Source organism: Mastigoproctus giganteus, chromosome 11 (assembly GCF_048544385.1).
Source record: "Mastigoproctus giganteus isolate SK-2022 chromosome 11, ASM4854438v1, whole genome shotgun sequence".
Taxonomy (NCBI): Eukaryota; Metazoa; Arthropoda; class Arachnida; order Uropygi; family Thelyphonidae; genus Mastigoproctus; species Mastigoproctus giganteus.
In genome coordinates this window covers 30,457,332-30,479,733 of record NC_143585.1, presented here as the reverse complement: position 1 = coordinate 30,479,733, position 22,402 = coordinate 30,457,332, and the positions used below count along the sequence as shown (strand labels likewise).

Sequence of the window (22,402 nt, the reverse complement as noted above, 5' to 3'; positions counted from 1 at the left end):
TCTTATATTATTTCTCTCTGATTGTGGGATTCCACTCCATGATAGGTACTGCTGCCAAGTACACAGGGTGGTTGTAATGTCTGGTGTTACTGTTGGTTGAGGAAATCTCCGACTATCCTACAGGTGTTCAGATTGCGACTTTCTGGAGTTCAGTGTAGGTGTTCTCTGGGAGACCTATTGCTGCTAGGCTGTTATGTAGTGTCTTTGGTACCATACTGGTGGTTGACATGATTGATTGGGATGGCCGATACTTCTTGCATATGCCACATCTCCTTGACCTCATGTCTCAGGTTCATGTACTTCCTAATTTTTTTGTCATAGGTTTTCTGGATATTGCTAGTGTTGGGCACTGCTGTCAATCAGGTAGGTATCCTTTTCCATCTTGTCCACAAGGGTTATGTTCCGTCTGTTGTGTGGGATGGTCTTATCCGTTATTATGGCGCGGTCCCAGTACAGCTTGTGGGTTCGGGTCTCTAGTACTGCCTGGAGTTCATACTTGTAGTATGGTACACTTTGGTCATCTGGTATTTCCTCGGTAGCTTCTGATGTATTATCCTGGCTACCTGGTAGTAAGTGTACTCAGTGGGTGATCACCTTGCACCCCACAGTGATGTGTTGGATCGTTTCTGTGGCCAGGTTGCATCATTGACCTTTGTCATCTGACATTCTGAGCTCCTTTGCGATGTATTTTCTATAGTTTCTGGTGTTGATTACCAGGTCTTGGATGGCCAGCATGAATCCTTCGGTCTCGGGGAAGAGCGTCCCGCTTGTGAGCCAAGCATTGGAAGCAATGTTATCGATGTGATCTTGATGGAGGTCATTGTTGTGTCTTCCATGGAGTGTCTTCTTTGCCCATCTTTCTAACTTCATTTCTTGTACCGTCAGGGTGGGAGGGGGGTTCCTCACTTAGTTTGAGTGGGGTATAACACTTATCTATCTTCCTTATGGCCTGGTGGAGTGGCGCTGTGTTGTTCTCGAAGTAATCCTTCAGGTTAACTATCGCTGTTTTCTGTTGCTCTATCAGGTCTATCAGGCCCCTACCTTCCTCTTTCCGAGCTATTGTTAGTCTCTTCACTGCTGACTTCGGGTGGTGTTGGTGGCTCTTGGTCATCATTGTTCTTGTCTTTCGCATGATATCTTCTAGCTCGATGTTAATCTAATCTATGACCCCGAAGGTGTACGTTAGTACTGGAGCTGCATAGGTGTTTATGGCTTTAACTGTGTTCCCTCTGTTCAATTTTGCTTTCAGCAGGCTTCTGAGTCTCTGATGATATTTTTCGGTCAGGCACTTCTTGATTTCCTTGTGCTCTAACTGCTGAACCTGCATCATCCCTAGGTATTTGTAGGTCTCTCCTTCTGTCATAGCTTCGATCTCTTTACCAGTCAGCAGCTGGTAGTTTTGGCCAACTAATTTTCCCTGGTGCAGTGTGTCGATCTTGCATTTGTCCAGACCAAATTCCATCCTGATGTCCTTGCTGAATTCTTCAGTGACCTGGAGTAGTTGCTGGATATGCTTCTCAGTTCCCATGTAGAGCTTGATATCATCCATGTACATCAGGTGGGTGAGGGTGTATAGGTTCTTTCTTCCTTCTTTGAGGTTATATCCATACTTGCTGCCATTAAGCATGGTGGATATTGGGTTGAATGCTAGACAGAACCACAGTGGGCTCAGAGCATCTCCCTGAAAGATTCCTCTTCTAATGGGGATTGGCCTGGTTGTGATGTTCTTGTCCTTAATGGTGGTACTCCCTTTTGTCATCGTTGCTCTTAGGAAGTTTGTCACTATCGGATTGACCTTGTAGATCTTTAGGGTCTCTATTAGCCAGCTATGAGGTAAGGAGTCGAAGGCCATGTATAGGTTGCGGTGCTTCTTGTATGCTTGTTCCATAACTGGAACATCTATGGTTAATTTATTACTATTATTGTTATTATTTCTCTTATATTATTTCTCCCTGATTGGGGGATTCAACTCCGTGACGGGTACTGCTGCCAAGTACATAGGATGGTTGTAATGTCTGGTGTTACTGTTTGTCGAGGAAATCTCTCACTATCCTACAGGTGTTCAGGATTGCAACTTCCTGGAGTTCCTTGTAGGTGTTCTCTGGGAGACCTATTGCTGCTAGGCTGCTATGTAGAGTCTTTGGTACTATACCGGTAGTTGACACGATGATCGGGATGGTCGATACTTCTTGCATATGCCACATCTCCTTGACCTCATGTCTCAGTTTCGTGTACTTCCTAATTTTTTCCTCATAGGTTTTCTGGACATTGCTAGCGTTGGACTCTGCTATGTCAATCAGGTAGGTAGCCTTTTCCATCTTGTCCACAAGGGTTATGTCCGCTCTGTTGTGCGTGATGGTCTTATCCATTATTATGGTGCGGTCCCAGTACAGCTTGTGGGTTTGGGTCTCTAGTACTACCTGGGGTTCGTACTTGTAGCATGGTACACTTTCTTTTGTCAACCAATATTTTCTCGCTAGCTTCTGATGTATTATCCTGGCTACTTGGTCGTGTCTTTGAGTGTAATCAGTCTGGGTGATCACCTAGCACCCCACAGTGATGTGTTGGATTGTTTCTGAGGCCAGGTGGCATTATCAACATGTCATCTGATATTCCGGGCTCCTTTGCAATGTATTTTCTATAGTTTCTGGTGTTGATTACCAGGTCTTGGATGGCCAGCATGAATCCTTCAGTCTCGGGGAAGAGCATCCCGCTTGTGAGCCATGCATTGAAAACAATGTTATCAATGTGATCTTGATGGAGGTCATTGTAGTGTCTGCCATGGAGTGTTTTCTTTGCCCATCTTTCTAACTTCGTTTCTTGTACCGTCCGGGCGGGAGGGGTTGCCTCGCTTTGAGTGGGGTATACCACTTATCTATCTTCCTTATGGCCTGGTGGAGTGGTGCTGTGTTGTTCTCAAATTAATCCTTCAGGTTAACTATTGCTGTTGTCTGTTGTTCTATCAGGTCTATCAGGCCCCTTCCTCCCTCTTTCCGAGGTATTGTTATTCTCTCCGCTGCTGACTTCAGGTGGTGTTGGCGACTCTAGGTCATCATTGTCCTTGTCTTTTGCATGATATCTTCTAGCTCGGTGTTAGTCCAATCTATGCCCCCGAATGTGTATGTTAGTACTGGAGCTGCATAGATGTTTATGGCTTTAACTGTGTTCCCTCTGTTCAGTTTTGCTTTCAGCAGGCTTCTGAGTCTCTGATGATATTTTTCGGTCAGGCACTTCTTGATTTCCTTGTGTTCTAACTGCTCAGCTTGCATCATCCCTAGTTATTTGTAGGTTTCTCCTTGTCATAGCTCTGATCTCTTTACCAGTTAGCATCTGGTAGTTTCGGCCAACTAATTTTCCCTGATGCAATGTGTGGGCCTTGCATTTGTCTAGACCAAATTCCATCCTGATCTCCTTGCTGAATTCTTCAGTGATCCGGAGTAGTTGCTATAGTTGCTTCTCAGTTGCCTCACCCACCTGATGTACATCCACGTATATCAGGTGGGTGAGGGTGTACAGGTTCTTTCTTCCTTCTTTGAGGTTATATCCATACTTGCTGCCGTTGAGCATGGTGGATAGCGGGTTGAGTGCTAGACAGAACCACAGTGGGATCAGAGCATCTCCCTGAAAGATTCCTCTTCTAATGGGGATTGGCCTGGTTGTGATGTTCTCAACCTTAATGGTGGTACTCCATTTCGACATTGTTGCTCCTAGGAAGTTTGTCACTATTGGATTGACCTTCTAGATCTTCAGGGTCTCTATTAGCCAGCTATGAGGTACGGAGTCGAAGGCCTTGCGGTAATCGATGTAGGCCGTGTATAGGTTGCGGTGCTTCTTGAAGGCTTGCTCCATAACTGCAGCATCTATGGTTAATTGCTCCTTGCATCCTTTCTGCTGTCCGTCCATTATGTTCTGACTCTAAGTGGTCTGATATCTTCTTAGTTATGCAGCTGGTCAGGATGTTGTACATCATTGGGAGGTATGTGATTGGCCTGTATTTTTCTGGGTTTCTTGTATCTTCATCTTGTGGCTTCAGTTATGTTTTTTGTGGCTTCAGATATGTGACTCCTTCAGTGAGAAACTTCTGGATTGTCTCCGGGTGCCTTATCATTCGAGTGGCTTGAATGATAATGAACTGCTCTTATTATTATCATTGTTATTATTATTATTATTGCCTCAGACTAAAAAAAGCCTCAAAGCCTTTCAAAGCCTCAAAGCTTTTTCTGCAACAGCCAAAAAAAAAAAAAAAATTGTGAATTACCCTAAGAGAGAGAGAGAGAGAGAGAGAGAGAGAGAGAGAGAGAGAGAGAGAACAAAAGTCAGATGTAGAAGGGAATCACCAAGAAAGAGGCGAATGAATATATCCAGCTCAGGACCCTGGGTGTGCCAAGCCCATTCTCACCAGATGTTATCTCCTGGGGTAAATATCAGTAATAAACAAAAAAAAAATTGTTATGAACATGGGTGTGAAATTGTCTTATTGTGAATTAAAATATTTTGAAATTATGCTTGCAATAAGATGCACAAGAAGCCCTAGCTCTCATACGTGAAAGTTGGAAAATCTACAGAGTTGACCCTGTGCCTAAATGTATCAGCCCTTAGATCACACTGAATTTTTGGTCAGTCTCTATTTGCTCACCATTTCTTAAAATCCAGGATAAGATTATGTTACAAGAGCTATATATATTTTTATATCAAGGATATAAAAATATCACTTGATATTTTAACTTAAGTAAAATGTACATTTAATGTGGATTAATTTCCAGATCCACTGAGATGTACCTTTCTAAAGTTACTCAGTGCCTGGCAAGTAAAACATAACTACACTACTGTTGTTTTTATTGACATTGCAGTGATGCCCCTTAACACACTGGTACCAAGACTGTTGTTTCTTTTACAGTACTACTTTTTTTTAGTCTCATATGCAGTCCTGCAACATCTTCTGTTTCTGCTAAATGACAGGACAGTCATCTTTTCATGTAGTAGTAGCTCTAATATCTGTTTCAATAGTTTCTCCTGCAAAGCAGTTTAGAGTTTTTCTAGATTATATTGAAGTGTTTGGACTGTCTGCAGTTCTCTCAGAACAAAGTATATTCCATTTTAATTTTCTACAAATGCCAACTGCTAAGCGTAATCATCAAGTTAGTATTTCTTTACTCTATCAAGTCAATTAAGTTTTTGAACATTCACATAGGTTTTAAGTTTAATTTCTCCTTATTGCTCAGAATTAAGAGTGTCTATGTTAAAAGCTTTCTAGTCTGTGATCTTGTGCTAGTCTCATGAAAATGTGATCTTTCACCGGTCTTATGAAAATGTCATCTTGCACTTGTTTCAAATAGAAGACTCATTAACAAATTTTATATATATATATACATCTTGTCCCATTTTCTATATTCTTCCCCTATCTGGTCATTTGCTTCTAAGTCATTTGTCCCATCACTTCTGTTAAATATGTTGTTTTTTGCTAGCTCAATGCATAGATGGGTTACTCTCAAATTCACCCCCACCACTCACTTTATATCTAACTTTAAGTCACACTGATTAAAATTCACTGAAAAATAAAGCCATCTTCCTTTTGAAATTTCTTGCATTAAAGAACAGTTTTCTTGATTTCTGGATTTTACTGAATTTTCTTGACTTTTGAATTATTATTGTGTAATTTTTTAAATATTTCTATAAAAGTTAGATAATATGCCATTTAACTTAGTGAGTTTCTCTGCCATTTCCTCCTGCTTTATTATGAACTCCTTTGGTTAACCTACCCTGGGGTATTGCTCTTATTATATTAATTTCATCTCAGGCAATAAAGGAATTTTGTATTATATATTCATTTCTTAACTAATTAGGCACCAACTGAACGTTCTGATGAGAGTCTGAGGTGTAGGTTAAATGCCCTGAAAGAAATTAATGAGAGGTCCATCAAGCTCTCAGTTGCCTCATAATGGGGGATTTTTAACCAGATTTTAATCAGAATGTCTTGTAATGGGAGATTTTAACTTTCCAGATATTGACTGGAACTTGTGGCTTGGTCACTTGCATGCTAGCAAGACTTTTATGGATTTATTGGAGGATTATTTTCTACAGCAACATGTTCGAGGGGCAACCAGAGGGAGATCTGATTACCAGCAATGATGATGCATGCATTAGGAATTTGCAGATAAAGGAACCACTAGATGACAGTGATCACAGTGTACTGATGTGGGATTTACTTAAAAATGTAACTACGATCAAGGTTAAAGGGAAGGGTTTTTGATTTTGTAATGGTGACTACAGAGATCTCAGACAGTTTTTAAATTCTATAGAGAGCTAAATTCTATAGAATTTACTGTTGGTAATATCATCAACTGATGTTATTACCAATGGTGAATTTTAAATGGGAAGCCTTCAGGGACTTAATCTTGGTGGCTACTAGGCTTTTCATACTAACTAAGAAATACTGTTCAAGGTTCAGGGTTAAATGGATGTTGGATGAATTAACGAGGCTCGTGGCAGAGAAGAAAAATGCATGGGATGCATATAAATTATCAGGTGACACAATAATTTATATGGTGACAGACTAGCTTATATAAGCCTACAACATATATAAGCTAGTCTGTAATCAAGTCACAAAGCAGGTTAGGCAGGCAAAGGCAGATTACAAGAAATCTTTGGCAAAGAACTCAAAGAAAAACAGCAGAGTTCTTTACTTATGTAAACTCTAGAAGGAAGGGGATGAATCAGATTGGTCCACTTAACATAGATGGTTCGACTATTAATGATCCTGCTCAAGTAGCTGATAAACTGAATGACTATTTTGCATCTACAGGGAACTAAGTGATTTTGTGATAACTGAGAGCAAAGTGGAAGAGAAATGGTTGAAGTTAAACATAAAAAAGGCACCTAGGGCAGGTGGAATCTATCCAGTTATAATGGAGGTGGCAAGGCAAAGCCATCTCATGATTATAGCCCTTAGCCAAAATTATGAGAGCATCCTTAGTGTCAGGGGAGGTCACCATGGACTGGAGATGTGCAAAAGTATCTCCAATTCACAAAGGGGGTTCAAAGGGTGACACAAATAATTATAGATCTGTTAGTTTAACTTCTGTTCTGGGGAAAATAATGGAGTCACTGGTTAAAGAGGTGATACAGGATCACCTAGACAAGACAGCAGTAATAGTTCAGACACAGCATGGGTTTGTTAAGGGGAAGTCTTGTCTAACCAAATTTAATTGGATTCTACGATGTGGTCACAAATTTCTGAAGTTAGCATTAGTAGTGGCATATGATACAAGAAAGCAAGTTATTATAAAGCATCAGCCAAAAAAAAACACCCTCCCATTTCACCCATCCATTCACTCCAAATGCCTGTCCAGCTCAGCCTTAAATTTATTTAAGCTATCAACTTCCATGACAGATGGAAGTTAGTTCCAGCAACCAACCACCCACTGGCTAAAGGAATATTTCCACACATTTATTCTACAAGTGTCTTTCCTCAATTTTAATTTATCACCTCAGGTGATTAATCTGGGCAAGAGGAAGAATCCCATCAGCATTGAGCTTGCTCAAGTGATTCAAGGCCTCATACACCTCAATGAGATCACCTCACAGGTGCCTAGTTTCCAGACACTGCAATTTACAGAAATTAAGTCTTTCTTCGTAAGTGCAACCCTTTGTTCCATTCACCAATCTCTTTGCCCTTCTCTGTACTCATTACAGCAGCTCTTCAACCTTCCTAAAACGAGGCCTCCAGACCTGTATACAGTACTCAAGGTGCGGCCTGACAATTCTCCTATACCAGGGGAACATCACCTCTTTATCCCTGCTAGCAAAATTCCTATATATCCTATAGTCACCATGAGCTACTCTTGCAGCCTGTCTGCACAACTAAGAAAACTTCATATCTGACTGCACAATTGCCACCCTGAGTGTAGTACCACACACAGTTGATACGTTACTCTGAGGTTACTGCTACCCATACAGAGTACTTTACATTTGTCAATGTTAAACTTCGGTTGCCACTTCAGCTCTCTGCTCAACTTTTTTAGATCCTGTTGCAGTAGCCTACTGTCATTAGTGTCATTAACAATCCTGCCAACCATGGTATTGTCTGCAAAATTGGATATTAAGCTTGATATACCTTTGTCAATATTATTGATAAATATACAAAATAACAATGGGCCCAACATGGACCCCTGGGGACACCACTAATAACATTAGTCCATGAAGAGCAGTGTCCATTGATAACCACTTTCTGTCTTCTCCCACTCAATCATCCCTTTATCCATAGCAGCATTGCCACACTGCTCCAATTTGTGTAACAGTCTTCCATGTGCAACAGTATCAAAAGCCTTTCTAAGATCCAAATATATGATATCAAAGAAATATATATCATATATTTCTTTGATATCATATATCATATATTTCATATATATCAAAGAAATATATTTCCTATATTTCTTTGATATATACGAAATGAACTGGATGCTAAAAATAATTTTGATATCATATACTTGGATTTGAGGAAAGTTTTGAAACTGTTGCACATGGAAGACTGCTGTAGAAATTGGAGTGGTATGGCATTAAGGGAAAGTTACTGCAATGGATAAAAGGTTGGTTGAGTGGGGAGATGGAGAGAATGGTAATAAATGGACACTGCACCTCGTGGATTAATGTTATTAGCGGAGTCCCCCAGGGTTCGTTGCTGGGCCCATTGTTGTTTTGTGTATTTATCAATGATATTGATGAAAGTATATCAGGCTTAATGTCCAAGTTTGCAGATAATAAAAATGTTGGAAGGGTTGTTATTGACACTAAACACAGTATGCTACTTCAACAGGATCTAGAAAAGTTAGACAGATGGGTGGAGAAGTGGCAACTGAAGTTTAACATTGACAAATGCAAAGTACTGCATATGGGTAGCAGTAATCCAAGAGAAACGCACCAACTCTGTGGTACTACACTCAGGGAGGTGGAGAATGAAAAAGACCTGGGGTTTTAATTGTGCAGTCAGATATGAAGTTCTCTGAGCAGTGCAGATGGATTGACAAAACTCCATGACCTGCTCTGGCAGCAGGTCATGGAGTTTTGTCAATGATATATAGGCATTTTGCTAGCAAAGACAAGGAGGTGATAATCCCTTTGTCTAAAGCAGTGGTCAGACCACACTTTGAGAACTGTATACAGGTCTGGAGGCTTCATTTTTGGAAGGATGTAGAGTTGCTAGAATGAGTACAGAGAAGGCCAACAAGATTGGTGAGTGGAACAAAGTGGTGCGCTTACGAAGAAAGGCATAAATTCTGCAAGTTGCAGAATCTGAAGACTAGACACATGCAAGGTGATCTGATTGAACTCTGTAAGGGCTTGAATAGTTTGAGTAGGCTCAGTGCTGACAGGATACTTCCACTTGCTCAGACTAAGAACCTGTGGTGGCATAGATTCAAATTGAGGAAAGACAGTCGTAGAATAGATGTGCGGAAGTTTGGCTTTAGCCAACGGGTATTTGATTGGTGGAACAGTCTTCCATCTGTTGTTGTGGAAGTTGAAACATTTGGAGTGACTGGATCGGTGAAATGGGAAGGTTTTTTTTTATTTTTTTTGGCAGATGCTGTATAAGCTTTCTTTCTTGCATTATATGCCTCAACTAATGCTAATGCTAATTCATTTTTTCATACATGAGAAATTCACAATTTTTTGTGTGTAAAAAAAAATGTATGCAAAATGAAATTTGTGAAAAAATTTGTATTTGAATTAAACAACCAACCTTTAGGCTGGTTGTTTAATATTGCCGAACAAGTGATTCCGTGGACAGCGCAGCTTCTATGGGTTAGAATTCCTCTAATCCACAGTTTGAATATTCAACAGCCTGTTGAATGCTCTTAAAGAACCAGTCTTTGTTGACATCTCAGCCCTATAAGCCAATAGTATATTGAGCTAAGCTGAGATGTTTTTACGAGTAACCATCTAATGGATTTGAGTCAAGGAGCATAGAGGCTATGTGAAGACCACTAACAAAGTATCTTGCATCCCACAGAATTTGAATTGGCTTTAAGAATCATTTGCTCATCAATAGGAGGCATTGGAAATTTCAAGCACCTGTTATGAATTTCTGTATAAATATAGTAATAAATTAAGAAATCAAAATTAAACTTTAGAAAGTAATTTAAATAAAGAATATTTAAATAAATATTTAAATAAAGTAAATATTTACTTATTTACTCTCTCTCTCTCTCTCTCTCTCTCTCTCCCCCTCCCTCCCTCCCCCCATACCATTGCACTCATTGTGGATCAGAGATGATAGTATTCTATATTGTTATGTGATAATAAAAGTGTCATATTTTTCATTATTTTCATGATGCACATTTTATACTTCTATAATTTTTATAAATAAACTGGTTACTATTATTATTGTATTCATTGTAATTGCATTTAAAATCAAATGTTGCATTGCTCTTTATAGTGATGTTGGTAGAGCTAATCTTCGTGAAAGATCTATAAGGCGCCATACTCATATTGGAATTACCCCTCCTGTAGGATCTGGTGGTAAGTAGCTTGCTTCTGAATAAATATTATCATAATTGTATTTGATTTCTTAAGATAAAGGATTAGACCTTATATTTTAACATTTGATACTGGAGGTTTGGTAGAAACCACCAGATTTAAAGAACCATATTGATTTTTGTGTCCCTCTTTTCCTAAGCATTTTAATGCTCTTAAAAGGACTTGTTAAATGGATAACATTTCCATAATTTTTGAATGTTCTCAATCGGTAGTCACAGGCTATCAAAAAGGCTAAGTGGAATTCTTTAACACATCATCTACTTTTGTAGATGATGTGTTAAAGGTGCACAGTTCATATGGTACTAGATGTGATCTGTAACATGTATTGTCTGTAAAAGGGTGTGGGTGTATTTTAATGGGCCATTTGCATGTTGTGTGTTGTGTGTGTATGCTGAAAAACAAGCCCAGAGTAATTTCCAGAAAAAATTGCACCACTTCATCCACAAGATTAGCTAACTACTGCTCTGGTTGAAGAGGCTTTTCAGAATTTTGGTCTCCATTGGATTTAACCCAGACTTTTCAAAATGGGACAAACATTTTGTTCTGTCACATTACTAAAATTATGTCAACTTTAATATAAAGCCACAAACATGATACAAATAATAAATAAAATGTATAGAATAAGCTTTAGTGAGTATCTGATAAAATACATGATTCATTTTATAACAGTTAATATAATGATATAACAGTTACGTTTGCCACTTTTAGGAAAAATTAGTCCCTTCTTCAGTAAAACTGTATTCAATCAGATTATGTGTGGGCATTTAAATGATTAGAATAAGACATCACAAATTAGAATAAGACTGCTGCAGTCACATATGACTGTAGTAGTGCTATATGATGACATGTTTGCCTTCAGGAAGCTGTCATACAGGAGAAAATTGGCAGTCATTGTAGTAGCATAATTCTTGTGTTAAGCAGTCATTGAACTGACCTTGTGGAAAAAAAGATATTGTATTCTACACTTGGCTTTTGCAGAAGAAAATGGTAAAAATCATTATCAAAAAAATTTAGTATGGATACATTAAATGGAGATGATTGTATTTAGGTGCATTAGATCATTTTAGTCAGTTATGATGATGGTTTAGCAAAGTAAAAATTATGTCTTACATTTACAGTAGGCAAATTGGTGTAATATATGAGTTACAATGATGTAACTACAATAGATATTATATTGGAGAATCCTACTGGAGATTAAAAGATAAATCTGTGCTGTTAATAATGAATGTTCAGCTAGACTTAATTGTTATACTAAATTATTTTCTATAAGTATCTTTTAGTTCTAGCCAAGCTTCGTGGATTTTTTTCGAATTTAGATAGCTATTTTTAAAGTTAATACTTAGTGTCCATAGATTTTACATTCGTAACTTGCCACGATTGTTATACGATACGGAATAGCATAAGGTTTAATGTAAAACTAGATAGCGAAAAACGTAGCACTGTATTAGAAATCTGTTAGATTAGTTTAGTATTATCAATAATCAGTAAAATTTATTAATCTTATTAAAGTTCATTGTTAAATAAATTATACTTATTTGGTGCAATATATGGCCTAGGCTAGAGCAGCAAAGCAACATTCACAGAATAGCCAAAGTGCTGTGACTTGCAGGAGAACCGAAGGGGGTGATTGTCCAACGCATCAAAGTATAAAACGATGTTCGAAATGTGAAATGTTTGTAGACCTGTCTAGAACAGGACATGATCCAGCTAAGGATGTCTTTTTGTGTGTGTTAGGTGCAGAGACTGTGAAGAAATTAGGCACCAACTCAACATTCTGATTGGCATCTATGAGAATTTGAGATGTAATGTAAATGCCCTCGAAGTAATTAATATGAGGAGCCCATCATCTCCAAGGCAGAATGCACTGGTCCCACAGGAACTAGTTATTGTCGGTGACTCTATTGTCAGGGAAATGGGGAATATACAAAAAAGGATAGGTGGAACAGGACCAGGATATATCTGCAAGAGACAAATGTTGATGACGTTGTAGGACAGATATCATCTTTTAAGGGCACAAAAGGTGATATTGTTGGCACCTTAAATGTAAGAGACCTTAAATGTAAGAGATCTGTAGATTTAGTTAACAACTACAGGACAATGCTGGAAAAAAGTTTCAAGTTAGGGTTAAATTTGAAGTATCTGTGATTCTGCTCAGACATGATAGGAGGGAGTATATGATGAGAGCCTTGTCAATCAGTTTGGTCCTAGAGAGATTGTGCAAGGCTCACAAGGTAGAATTTTTTTCAGTGTGGTCTGTGCTTGCAGAGAGGAGAGACTGCTTCTACAGGGATACACTTAAATAAAAAGGGTGCAAGAAAAGTTGTTGATGCTATCGACGCAGTGTTAAGTGGGTCGGAAAACAGCTAGCTTGGGGGATTCACAAACTAAAAGATCAATGGTACCCACAGGCAGAGGCAAAAGTGATTCTTGCACTGCTTCTATTGTAGTGAGCAGCAGCCTAGAGAGCAAGTTACTGGGGACTTCAAGAGCTGCTGGGAGTCATCATAGAGAAGTAAATACATGGGCTGAGTTAGGGTAACTAAGAGTAAGAACAAGTGCATGTATACTTGCATGTACACTAATGCTAGAAGTATAGAAAATAAAGTTGATGAATTTGAAATGCTGATCAAGACATCAAAGGCAGATACTGTTGGGATATCAGAGACATGGTGTCACACAGATATAAGCAGTGCAGAATTGGAATTTGGGAAGTACTATGTGTACAGAGGACAGACAGGGTAGGAAGGGAGCAAGGGTTATGCTGTTAGTTAACAAACACATAAAATCTAAACAAGTGAATCCAGTTGACATGGGCTGACAGCGCAGTGTTGTCTGTTTGGTGTGACATAAACACTGGGAAAGGGAAAATGAGAGTAGGAGTATGTTATAGGCATTAGCAAAGGCACATGATAAAAGAAAGCAAGCTTATATAGCAGCAGCCAAAAAAAAAACCACCCTTATTTCACCCATCCACTCGCTCCAAATGTTTGTCAAGTTCTGCCTTGAATCTATTTAAGCTATCAACTTCTACGACAAACAGCAAAGAGTTCATTATTTATGTGAACTCTAAAAGGAAGGAGATGAGTCAGATTGGTCCACTTAACATAGATGGTTCGACTGTTGATGTCCTGCTCAAGTAGCTGATAAACTGAATGAGTATTTTGCATCTACATTCACACATGAGGAGTTATTCAAGGAGGAGAATGCCAGAAGTTTATCAAACTCTAACAGGGAGATAAGTGATTTTGTAATAACTGAGAGCAAAGTGGAGGAGAAATGGTTGAAGTTAAACATAGGAAAGGCACCTGGGGCAGATGGAATCTATCCAGTTATAATGAAAGAGGCAGCAAGGGAAGTAAGCAAACTCTTAGCCGTAATTATGAGAGCATCCTTAGTCATAGGAGGTTCCCATGGACTGGAGTTGTTATTTGGTTTTTAGGAGCATTATCAACTAAGGCCATATTGCTCCGGGGATACACAGTGGTCATTCCCTGACCTTTCGGCACCCTCCGTATTTGGTTTTCACGGGCTCGAACCCTGTTATAATCAAGAAGCATGTGCTACGCACTGCTGCTCCTGCCCACCTGGCTACGGAGGTGCCGCCATGAACTGGAGATGTGCAAATGTATCCCCAATTCACAAACAGGTTTCAGAGGTGACACAAATAATTTTAGACCTGTTAGTTTAACTTCTGTTTCAGGGAAAATAATGGAGTCACTGGTTAAAGAGGTGGTACATGATCACCTAGACAAAGCTTTTGATACTGTTGAACATGGAAGACTGCTGTACAAATTGGAGCAGTATGGTATTAAGGGCAAGTTGCTCCAATGGATAAAGGGATGGTTGAGTGGGTAATGGCAGAGAGTGGTAATAAATGGACACTGCTCTACGTGGATTAATGTTATTAGTCCCCCAGATTTGGTGCTGGGCCCATTGTTGTTTTGTGTATTTATCAGTGATATCAATGAAGGTATATCAGGTTTAATGTCTAAGTTTTCAGATGATACAAAGGTTGGTAGTGTTGTGAATGACAGTATGCTACTGCAACAGGATCTAGAATAGTTAGGCATGGTCTGAGAAGTGGCAACTGAAGTTTAACATTGACAAATGCACTGCATATGGGTAGCAGTAATCGAAGAGAAACATACCACCTATGTGGTACTATACACAGGGAAGTGGAGAATGAAAAGCACTGCCTGCATCCAGTTGTAACTTAATTTTCAAGTTCTCTTGAAGAGAGGAATAAATTTTTCTATGAAAGCTATAGATATATTGTGATTTTATGCATTATTTTTAAATTTTTATAGTTTATCAGTCTTTAATATAATTTCTCTAGCTTATTTTAGATATTTTTTATTAGTTTTTATGTTTTTTTATTTTTTGCCTTATTTTCAAAGTATTGCAAAATTGTTTAGTTTCCTGTAATTGATTGAGAATAACCCAAAATTATGGAAATCCTAAGCATTTTAAGTATCAGAGTTATAAATGAATTTTAATGTCATGATATGCTAAGGTTTTAGAAATGAATGGTTTCAATTAAAACACATTGTAAACATTTTTGTTAACCATATAATTGTTTATTTGCAAAAATAGAGGATTAGAGGCTGTTCTCAAACTCTTGAGTTTGAGAACAGCCTCTAATCATACTCATAATAATGGAATTGAAATGAACGTTTAATTTTTTTTTAATTGAGAAATATCCATCACAGAACACCAGAAATGTTCAGTAGTATTTTTTTTAGGACTTCAATTACAGAGAAATCATCAAACACTTAAGCAAGAAGTAGTTCAAGAAATTCTTCATAATTGCTCAAAATGTTCTTGTGAGTTTCATTTAGACCAGTGATGATCGGGCTCTTATATACTGAGATCTTTGGGTTTTGCAGGCCACTTTGTGCAACCTGCAAGGTCCAGTGAAGAAATCCAAAGTTTGTGCTCTAGTGTAGCATAATGTACTCTGAAGTTTTTTGTACTTCCTTTTTTTTTTTTTAACAGTTTTTAAATTACACTTTTGTTGTGTTGTTTTCTTTTTGTGCTTTTTTTTTTAAATCATGCTTTTAACTATATGTTTTTGAGATGGGTTTAAAATAGTAAGAGTTCCAAATAAGAGAAGTAATTGCTGATCTAGTGATCTCTTGGAAAAGGAACAAAAGGGTATTGATAATTAATGTGCTACAGTTTTATAAGATAAAGATGGGAAATCCATTTGTACTAGTAATTATCTTACTAGGGATATTGTTGATCACAGAAATAAAATGATCACAAGTTTTTGGAGGGGATAAGATGAAGGGAACAACTTCTTGTTAACAGAGATAAACTTGGAATATTGTGATAAATAAGATCTAGCCTGAATAATATTCACATACCTCATTAAGGAATAAAGATCACTCTTGTAGATATGTTTTTACCACAGCATATTGAAGTTATCAAGAATGATAGTTGGATGAAAAGGATAAGGATTATGAAAAAATCCAAGTAAAAAAAAGAAATTCAATTCATGAGATCCCATCATAGTCAGAAGGGAGGTACATTGTGCAAATTTATAATGTACTGGTGGAAACTTTCACTAGTATTTGGGAACAGTTTAAAAGCTTCAAGATTCTTATATGAGCTAGTATATAATCTAATTTACTGATATTTATTTTGAAAGAACAAGAAAACACCACCACCACCAATCCCATACTTGGCAGGTTTACTGTTGCTGACAAAGATGTAACAAACAGATAATTTTTTTCATTTATCATGCTGTGATTTTGTTACACAGATGAGGTTGAAGTCTGTAATGAACAGAAGCATTTGTAGTGGCTGGAGTTTATTAGAAAGGCCCTGACATTCTGACTAAATACATAAAGGCGATTCTAAGAGTAAAGTCAGTAACTAATGGTTAGTCTGACCATGCTAGGGATAATCTTAACAGCAATGATGGAACAAGGTACCTTCATAGGTAGTTTAGGCTGATAGATTGAAGAAATTCAAAGGTCAACTGGTTTGTTATCTATGCGAGGAGGAAAGCACATAATTTGTATTTTCTTATCTACTTTTTTCTTTGTTTATCAAATGTGGTCACACATTTGATAAACTAATATGGTCACACAACCTGTGAGTTGGATAAAAAATACAATTTTGGCATTATATGCAGGATTATCATGAGAAGATGCAATAGTTTTTAATGCTAATATTTTTTGATGTGTTGCACTGACATTGGTGAGTTGGTACCATTAAATACATAAATACATATGACAAGGGTTATTGCTCAAGCAATTCAGCAATAGATCTGGTGGATACAATGCCAAAATTGTATTTTTTATCCAACTCACAGGTTGTGTGACCATATTAGTTTATCAAATGTGTGACCACATTTGATAAACAAAGAAAAAAGTAGATAAGAAAATACAAATTATGTGCTTTCCTCCTCGCATAGATAACAAACCAGTTGACCTTTGATTGAAGTTTATCATAACAGTAACCAGTATTCCTTCAGAGGTGTCCTTCATAACAACTGTGATTCCTGTCCTTAACAATTGTGTTTTCACCTTCAACAGTTTGTGGATCATTCCTGTGGACATTATCCATCAAGAATCCCTCTATAAAATAATCATATGAATTCAGACACAGTGAGTATGATGGCCAAGCCCATCCTTTATCTTACAGTACAACCACCCCCTGACATACATAAGGATTGCGTTCCGCGGAACTCTTCGTAAGTTGGAATTTCCGTAAATGCTTATGCAGCACTCGCAAATTTGATTGAAGCAAAAGAGAAATGTTTGAAAAACATGTAAATAGAATTATTTATTGAATTGTTTTATGTCATTTGCAAGAAAAATTACAAAAATTTTGTAATTTTGCAATTTTTTAATTTTACAATTTTTTGTAATTTTACTGATGTAATTTGCATCAGTAACCAGTAAAAAATTGCTGTTAGACACACATGGACAATTCATCCTGTCAGGAGACTATGGTTGGGGAAAGTTAACAAGCTATGGGTTAGTGTTAGTATTAGTAATGGCCATTTGGTGCAAGGAAGCCTGAGGCTTATGCTGCACCAGCCAAAAAAAAACAGAGGCACCTCCGTAGCCAGGTGGGCAGGAGTGGCAGTGCGTAGTACACGCTTCTTGATTAGACCGGGGTTCGAGCCCATGACCACCAAATACGGAGGATACGGAAAGGTTAGGGAATGACCACCGCATATAAAAAAAAGAGTAAAATAATAATAATAAAATAAATAATTAATAAATAATAAAAGAAAAGGAAATTGACAACCTATGCATTTCCTTTCCGTAGGTTACTATCCAGCTGATCTTTGAATTTTCCAAAACTGTTAGCCTCTCCATTTGTATCAATGATTTATTAGAACGTGCATGCATCTGTGTGAGTCAGTCAGTAGTTTGTGTGCTCTGCCATTTAATGCTAATTACAGTAGTTTTAAGTTTAACCTATGGATGAAGTACACATCACCTGCATCCTTATCAAGCGATTGATCCACTGACAAAATTTTCATCCTACCACCTGAATCAGGTAAATATTATTTACTGTTTTTCCATATTCATATTACTGCAAGTGAGTACAAAATGCTACAGCACATTGTAATGTCTGCCTTTGTCCACTAGCTATAGCCCTGAATGCTGAAAAGATTACAATCCAATCACAGCATTAAGCTGAAGTGTGCCTGTTGCTATCACTCAGCCTCCTGCTGAATCTGCTTACCTTACTATTCCACTACACAAAAAGTTCACAACCTCTAGCCTGAAACCAACTCATGGCAAGACATCCACGTAGGCTAAGCAAACACCCGTCTGTTGAATATCTCCACTGCATTCCTCTCAACCATGAGCAGAAACGGAAAAACTCTCAACTTGACACAGAAGTGTGCCCTATTTATCCATTTGACTGGTGACATCATCCTCTGTACTAGCTGTGACAATGCCATCTGCCCTGGATCTTCGGGCCCATCCCCATCCAGCTGGCAGAACCTCTCAATGGCAGCCAGGCTGAAATTCAAGGGATTGTGCTGCAAGAAAGTATGTTCATCAGGCAACATAGACAACCTGAAATTCTCCAACAACAACTCACAGAACTCACCAGCACAGCCCAAAGCACTAAGCAGATAATTTCCATTGAGTCAGAATTAACGGAAACTGTGCCACCACTTGGTAACACGCATCACTATGCCAGTCCACAAGAAAATATGGACAATTATTGTTATTATTATTATTAGCCATATGGTGCAAGGAAGCCTGAGGCTTATGCTGCACCAGCCAAAAAAAAAATTCCCCAAGTTACCCTGAGAGAGAGAGAGAGAGAGAGAGAGAGAGAGAGAGAGAGAGAGAGAGAGAGAGAGTGTAGAAAGGAATCACCAAGAAAGAGAAGAATGATAATATCCAGCTCAGTACCCTGGGTTTGCCAAGCCCATACTCACCAGATGTGAGCCTCTGGGATTAAATACCTATGAGACGGACAGCTCCTCTAGAAATATAACCAACGCTCCCTACAGACCAGGCCATCTGGACCTGTCCGTATCAGAGGCTAGTATAGATGCATCTTCAGCAACCCTTCAGACAGTGTATATTATGCAAAGATTTGAAATCCGTCAAAGCGCATCTGCGCAGAGGTCCAAAGGGTGCCAAACCAACCAGCAATTACCATCCAACTTATAAAGTTAGCCCTAAAGGAAATCATTAACAGAAAAATCAACAAAATGGTGGAAGATCTCATAGAAATAATAAGTTGCCTAAAAACTCATCAAATCAACGCCAGCCTGCATGCCAACTCTCACACACTTGAAAGCATGGGAAGTACTATGTGCAACTCTGCTGACCCAACTACTTCACCCCAACATGGCTGCACAGCCCTAACAAACACGTATGATGCTCAATCTTCAGAGTTCCCCTGGGATAAGTCATACGTGGAAATCCTGGCTACCAAGGTGAGCACTAGTGGCAAAAACACCATAAGTCACGCTGTAACATGCACTACGATAAAATTGCACTGCTCTCTCCCTACTCAAAACCCTGATAGTGACTCAAACCTATCACTGACTTCCCATTGCAGTCTAGAAAATATATTGACAACTTCATCAGCCCACATTGATGCCCAAGCGCCGACCGGGCTAGCCAGGTGGGTAAAGTGCTTGCCTGGCAACCCAAAGGTCGCGGGTTCGAATCCCGCCTCAGGCTTGGATCAAAGTACTGCAAAAACCTTGGTGGGTGCACTATGGCCACAGAAGCCGATGTGCCAACAACTACCAAAAAAAAAAAAAAAAAAAGATGCCCAAGCAAGCTCAGTCGGCACAATTCAACCTCAGACAGATGATGAATGCAATAGTAGCACAGCCCAATCTAAAGCAGGTTCACTAAGCAGCATTACTAGACAAGGAACACACACTCGGAGAAAAGCTATAAAGTATGGCACAGCAATAAACTCCAAGCTGCGAGCTTTCAGGACCAAAGACACCTCCAGAAAGAATACAACCAGCCTTTTTGTATCTCGACCCGCACCATACACGGCCACTGATCTAGTCAAACAAGTCTTATATGAAGAGCTGAATCTACAGCTGACTGTATGCAAACTACAAACTAGGAGTCAACAATATGCTGTATTTAAAATTGATTGTAGCCCACATCATTTAAAATTGATTGTAGCCCTGATAAGAAGCATCTCCATTTGGCTTGTTGGAAAGGATCAGGCAGTTTATTCTCTACCAGTCAACCCTGAAACTCAAAGTGATTACTCACCCCAACAGAAGTACTCCCACTGCAGTCACAGCTGACTTCGCAACTATACTTGCTTGCCAGAAAGAATGTCAGCACCAGAACCTTCCCACTCTAATATACTGAAGCAAACTCCACCCAAGGTTGCTAATAATGCCCTACATCATGAGGGAACCCAAGTTTGCCTCATCCCTGATCCTGATCTCTCAATGTCGAGAGCCTCCACTCATGTGCAGCCGGGAAGCAAGGCTCCTTCTCGGAGGATAAGCATAATGACCTCTCCTACCATCCGGATAATGTTCCAGAATATCAGGTCCCTAAGAAACAAACTTAACACACTGGAAGAGATTCTATTAAAAAACTCCTGGACATCTTGTGCCTTGCTGAAAGTACTCCCATTGCAGTCACAGCTGACTTGGCAACTATACTTGCTTGCCAGAAAGAATGTCAGTACCAGAGCCTTCCCACTCTAATATACTGGAGCAAACTCCACCCAAGGTTGCTAATAATGCCCTAAATCATGAGGGAACCCAAGGTTGCCTCATCCCTGATCCTGATCTCTCAACGTCGAGAGCCTCCACTCATGTGCAGCCGGGAAGCAAAGCTCCTTCTCGGAAGATAAGCATAATGACATCTCCTACCATCCAGATAATGTTCCAGAATACCGGGTCCTTAAGAAACCAACTTAACACACTGGAAGAGATTCTATTAACAAACTCTTAGAAATATTGTGCCTTGCTGAAACTTGGCTAGAGTCTAACCAGACAGATATAAGCTACTCCATTCCCACAGGCTTTCATGTACTAGCTGCCTCTTGTGATAACCACAGACAGGGTGGAGTTCACCATCATCCACTCTGCCTCAAGCACATCCAACACATCAAAGCCTTAATGGTAACTCTGAAACATCAAGATACCACTATAGATGTTGCACCCCTGTCCTTCCTCCAACGGCAACTACGATGACTATCGATGAAGCGACTAACTGATTAATAAATAATCTGTTATTGCTATTTGTTTTTTTTTAGGAGCATTAGCAACTAAGGCCATATTGCTCCGGGAATATGCAGTGGTCATTCCCTTGACCTTTCCGCATCCTCCGTATTTGGTGGTGATGGGCTCGAACCCCGATCTAATCAAGAAGCGTGTGCTATGCACTGCTGCTCCTTCCCACCTGGCTACGGAGGTGGCTTAAATAATCTGCACCCAGCAGCCAACCATGTCATATGTGGAAACTTCAATCTTCCACCATCTATCCAACACCTCAAAAGTTAACTCACAGAATCTCTCCAATCACTCCAAATCTTCCAAGTTAATTACCGACCAATGAGACACCAAAACCTGTTGGACACAGTCTATTCTTCAGAAATTATCAAGCAACTCAGAAGCCTATGGCAGATATAAGCTAGTCTGTAATCAGGCCACGAAGGAGGTTAGGCAGGTGAAGGCAGATTACGAGAAATCTTTGGCAAAGGATGCTAAGAAAAACAGCAAAGATTTCTTTACTTATATAAACTCTAAAAGGAAGGGGATGATTGGTCCACTTGATATCGATGGTTCAACTGTTGATGATCCTGCTCAGATAGCAAACAAACTGAATGAGTATTTTGCATATACATTCACACATGAAATGTTATTAAGGTTTGAAAATGGCAGAAGGTTATCAAATTGTAGCATGGTGCTTAATGATTTTGTAATAACTGAGAGAAAAGTGAGGAGAAATTGTTGAAGTTAAACATAAGAAAGGCACCTGGGGTGGATGGGATCTATCCAGTTATATTAGAAGAGGCGGCAAAGCAACTAAACAAACCCTTAGCCATAATTACGAGAGCATCCTTGGACTCAGGAGAGGTTCCCACGGACTGGAGATGTGCAAATGTATCCCCAATTCACAAAGGGGGATTGAAGGGTGTTACAAGTAATTACAGACCAGTTAGTTTAACTTCTGTTCCAGGTAAAATAATGGAGTCACTGGTTAAAGATGCATTGCAGGATCATCTAGACAAGACTGCAGCAATAATTCAGACACAGCATGAGTTTGTTAAGGGAAAGTCTTGTCTGACAAATTTGATAAGATATTATGATGTGGTTACAAAGGAACTAGATGCAAAAAATAATTTTGATATAATATATTTGGATTTCAGGAAAACTTTTGATACT

At 38.9% G+C, this 22,402-nt stretch overlaps 1 protein-coding gene across 1 annotated transcript in view; it reads left to right on the top strand.

Moving 5' to 3' along the window:
- LOC150077846 (regulating synaptic membrane exocytosis protein 2-like) overlaps nucleotides 1-22,402 on the top strand; it is a 723,475-nt gene that overhangs the window by 242,371 nt on the left and 458,702 nt on the right. Inside the window, exon 7 of the mRNA XM_090384380.1 lies at nucleotides 10,433-10,519. Within this exon, the coding sequence (XP_090240506.1) occupies nucleotides 10,433-10,519 (87 nt within the window). The remainder of the gene's footprint in view (nucleotides 1-10,432; nucleotides 10,520-22,402) is intronic.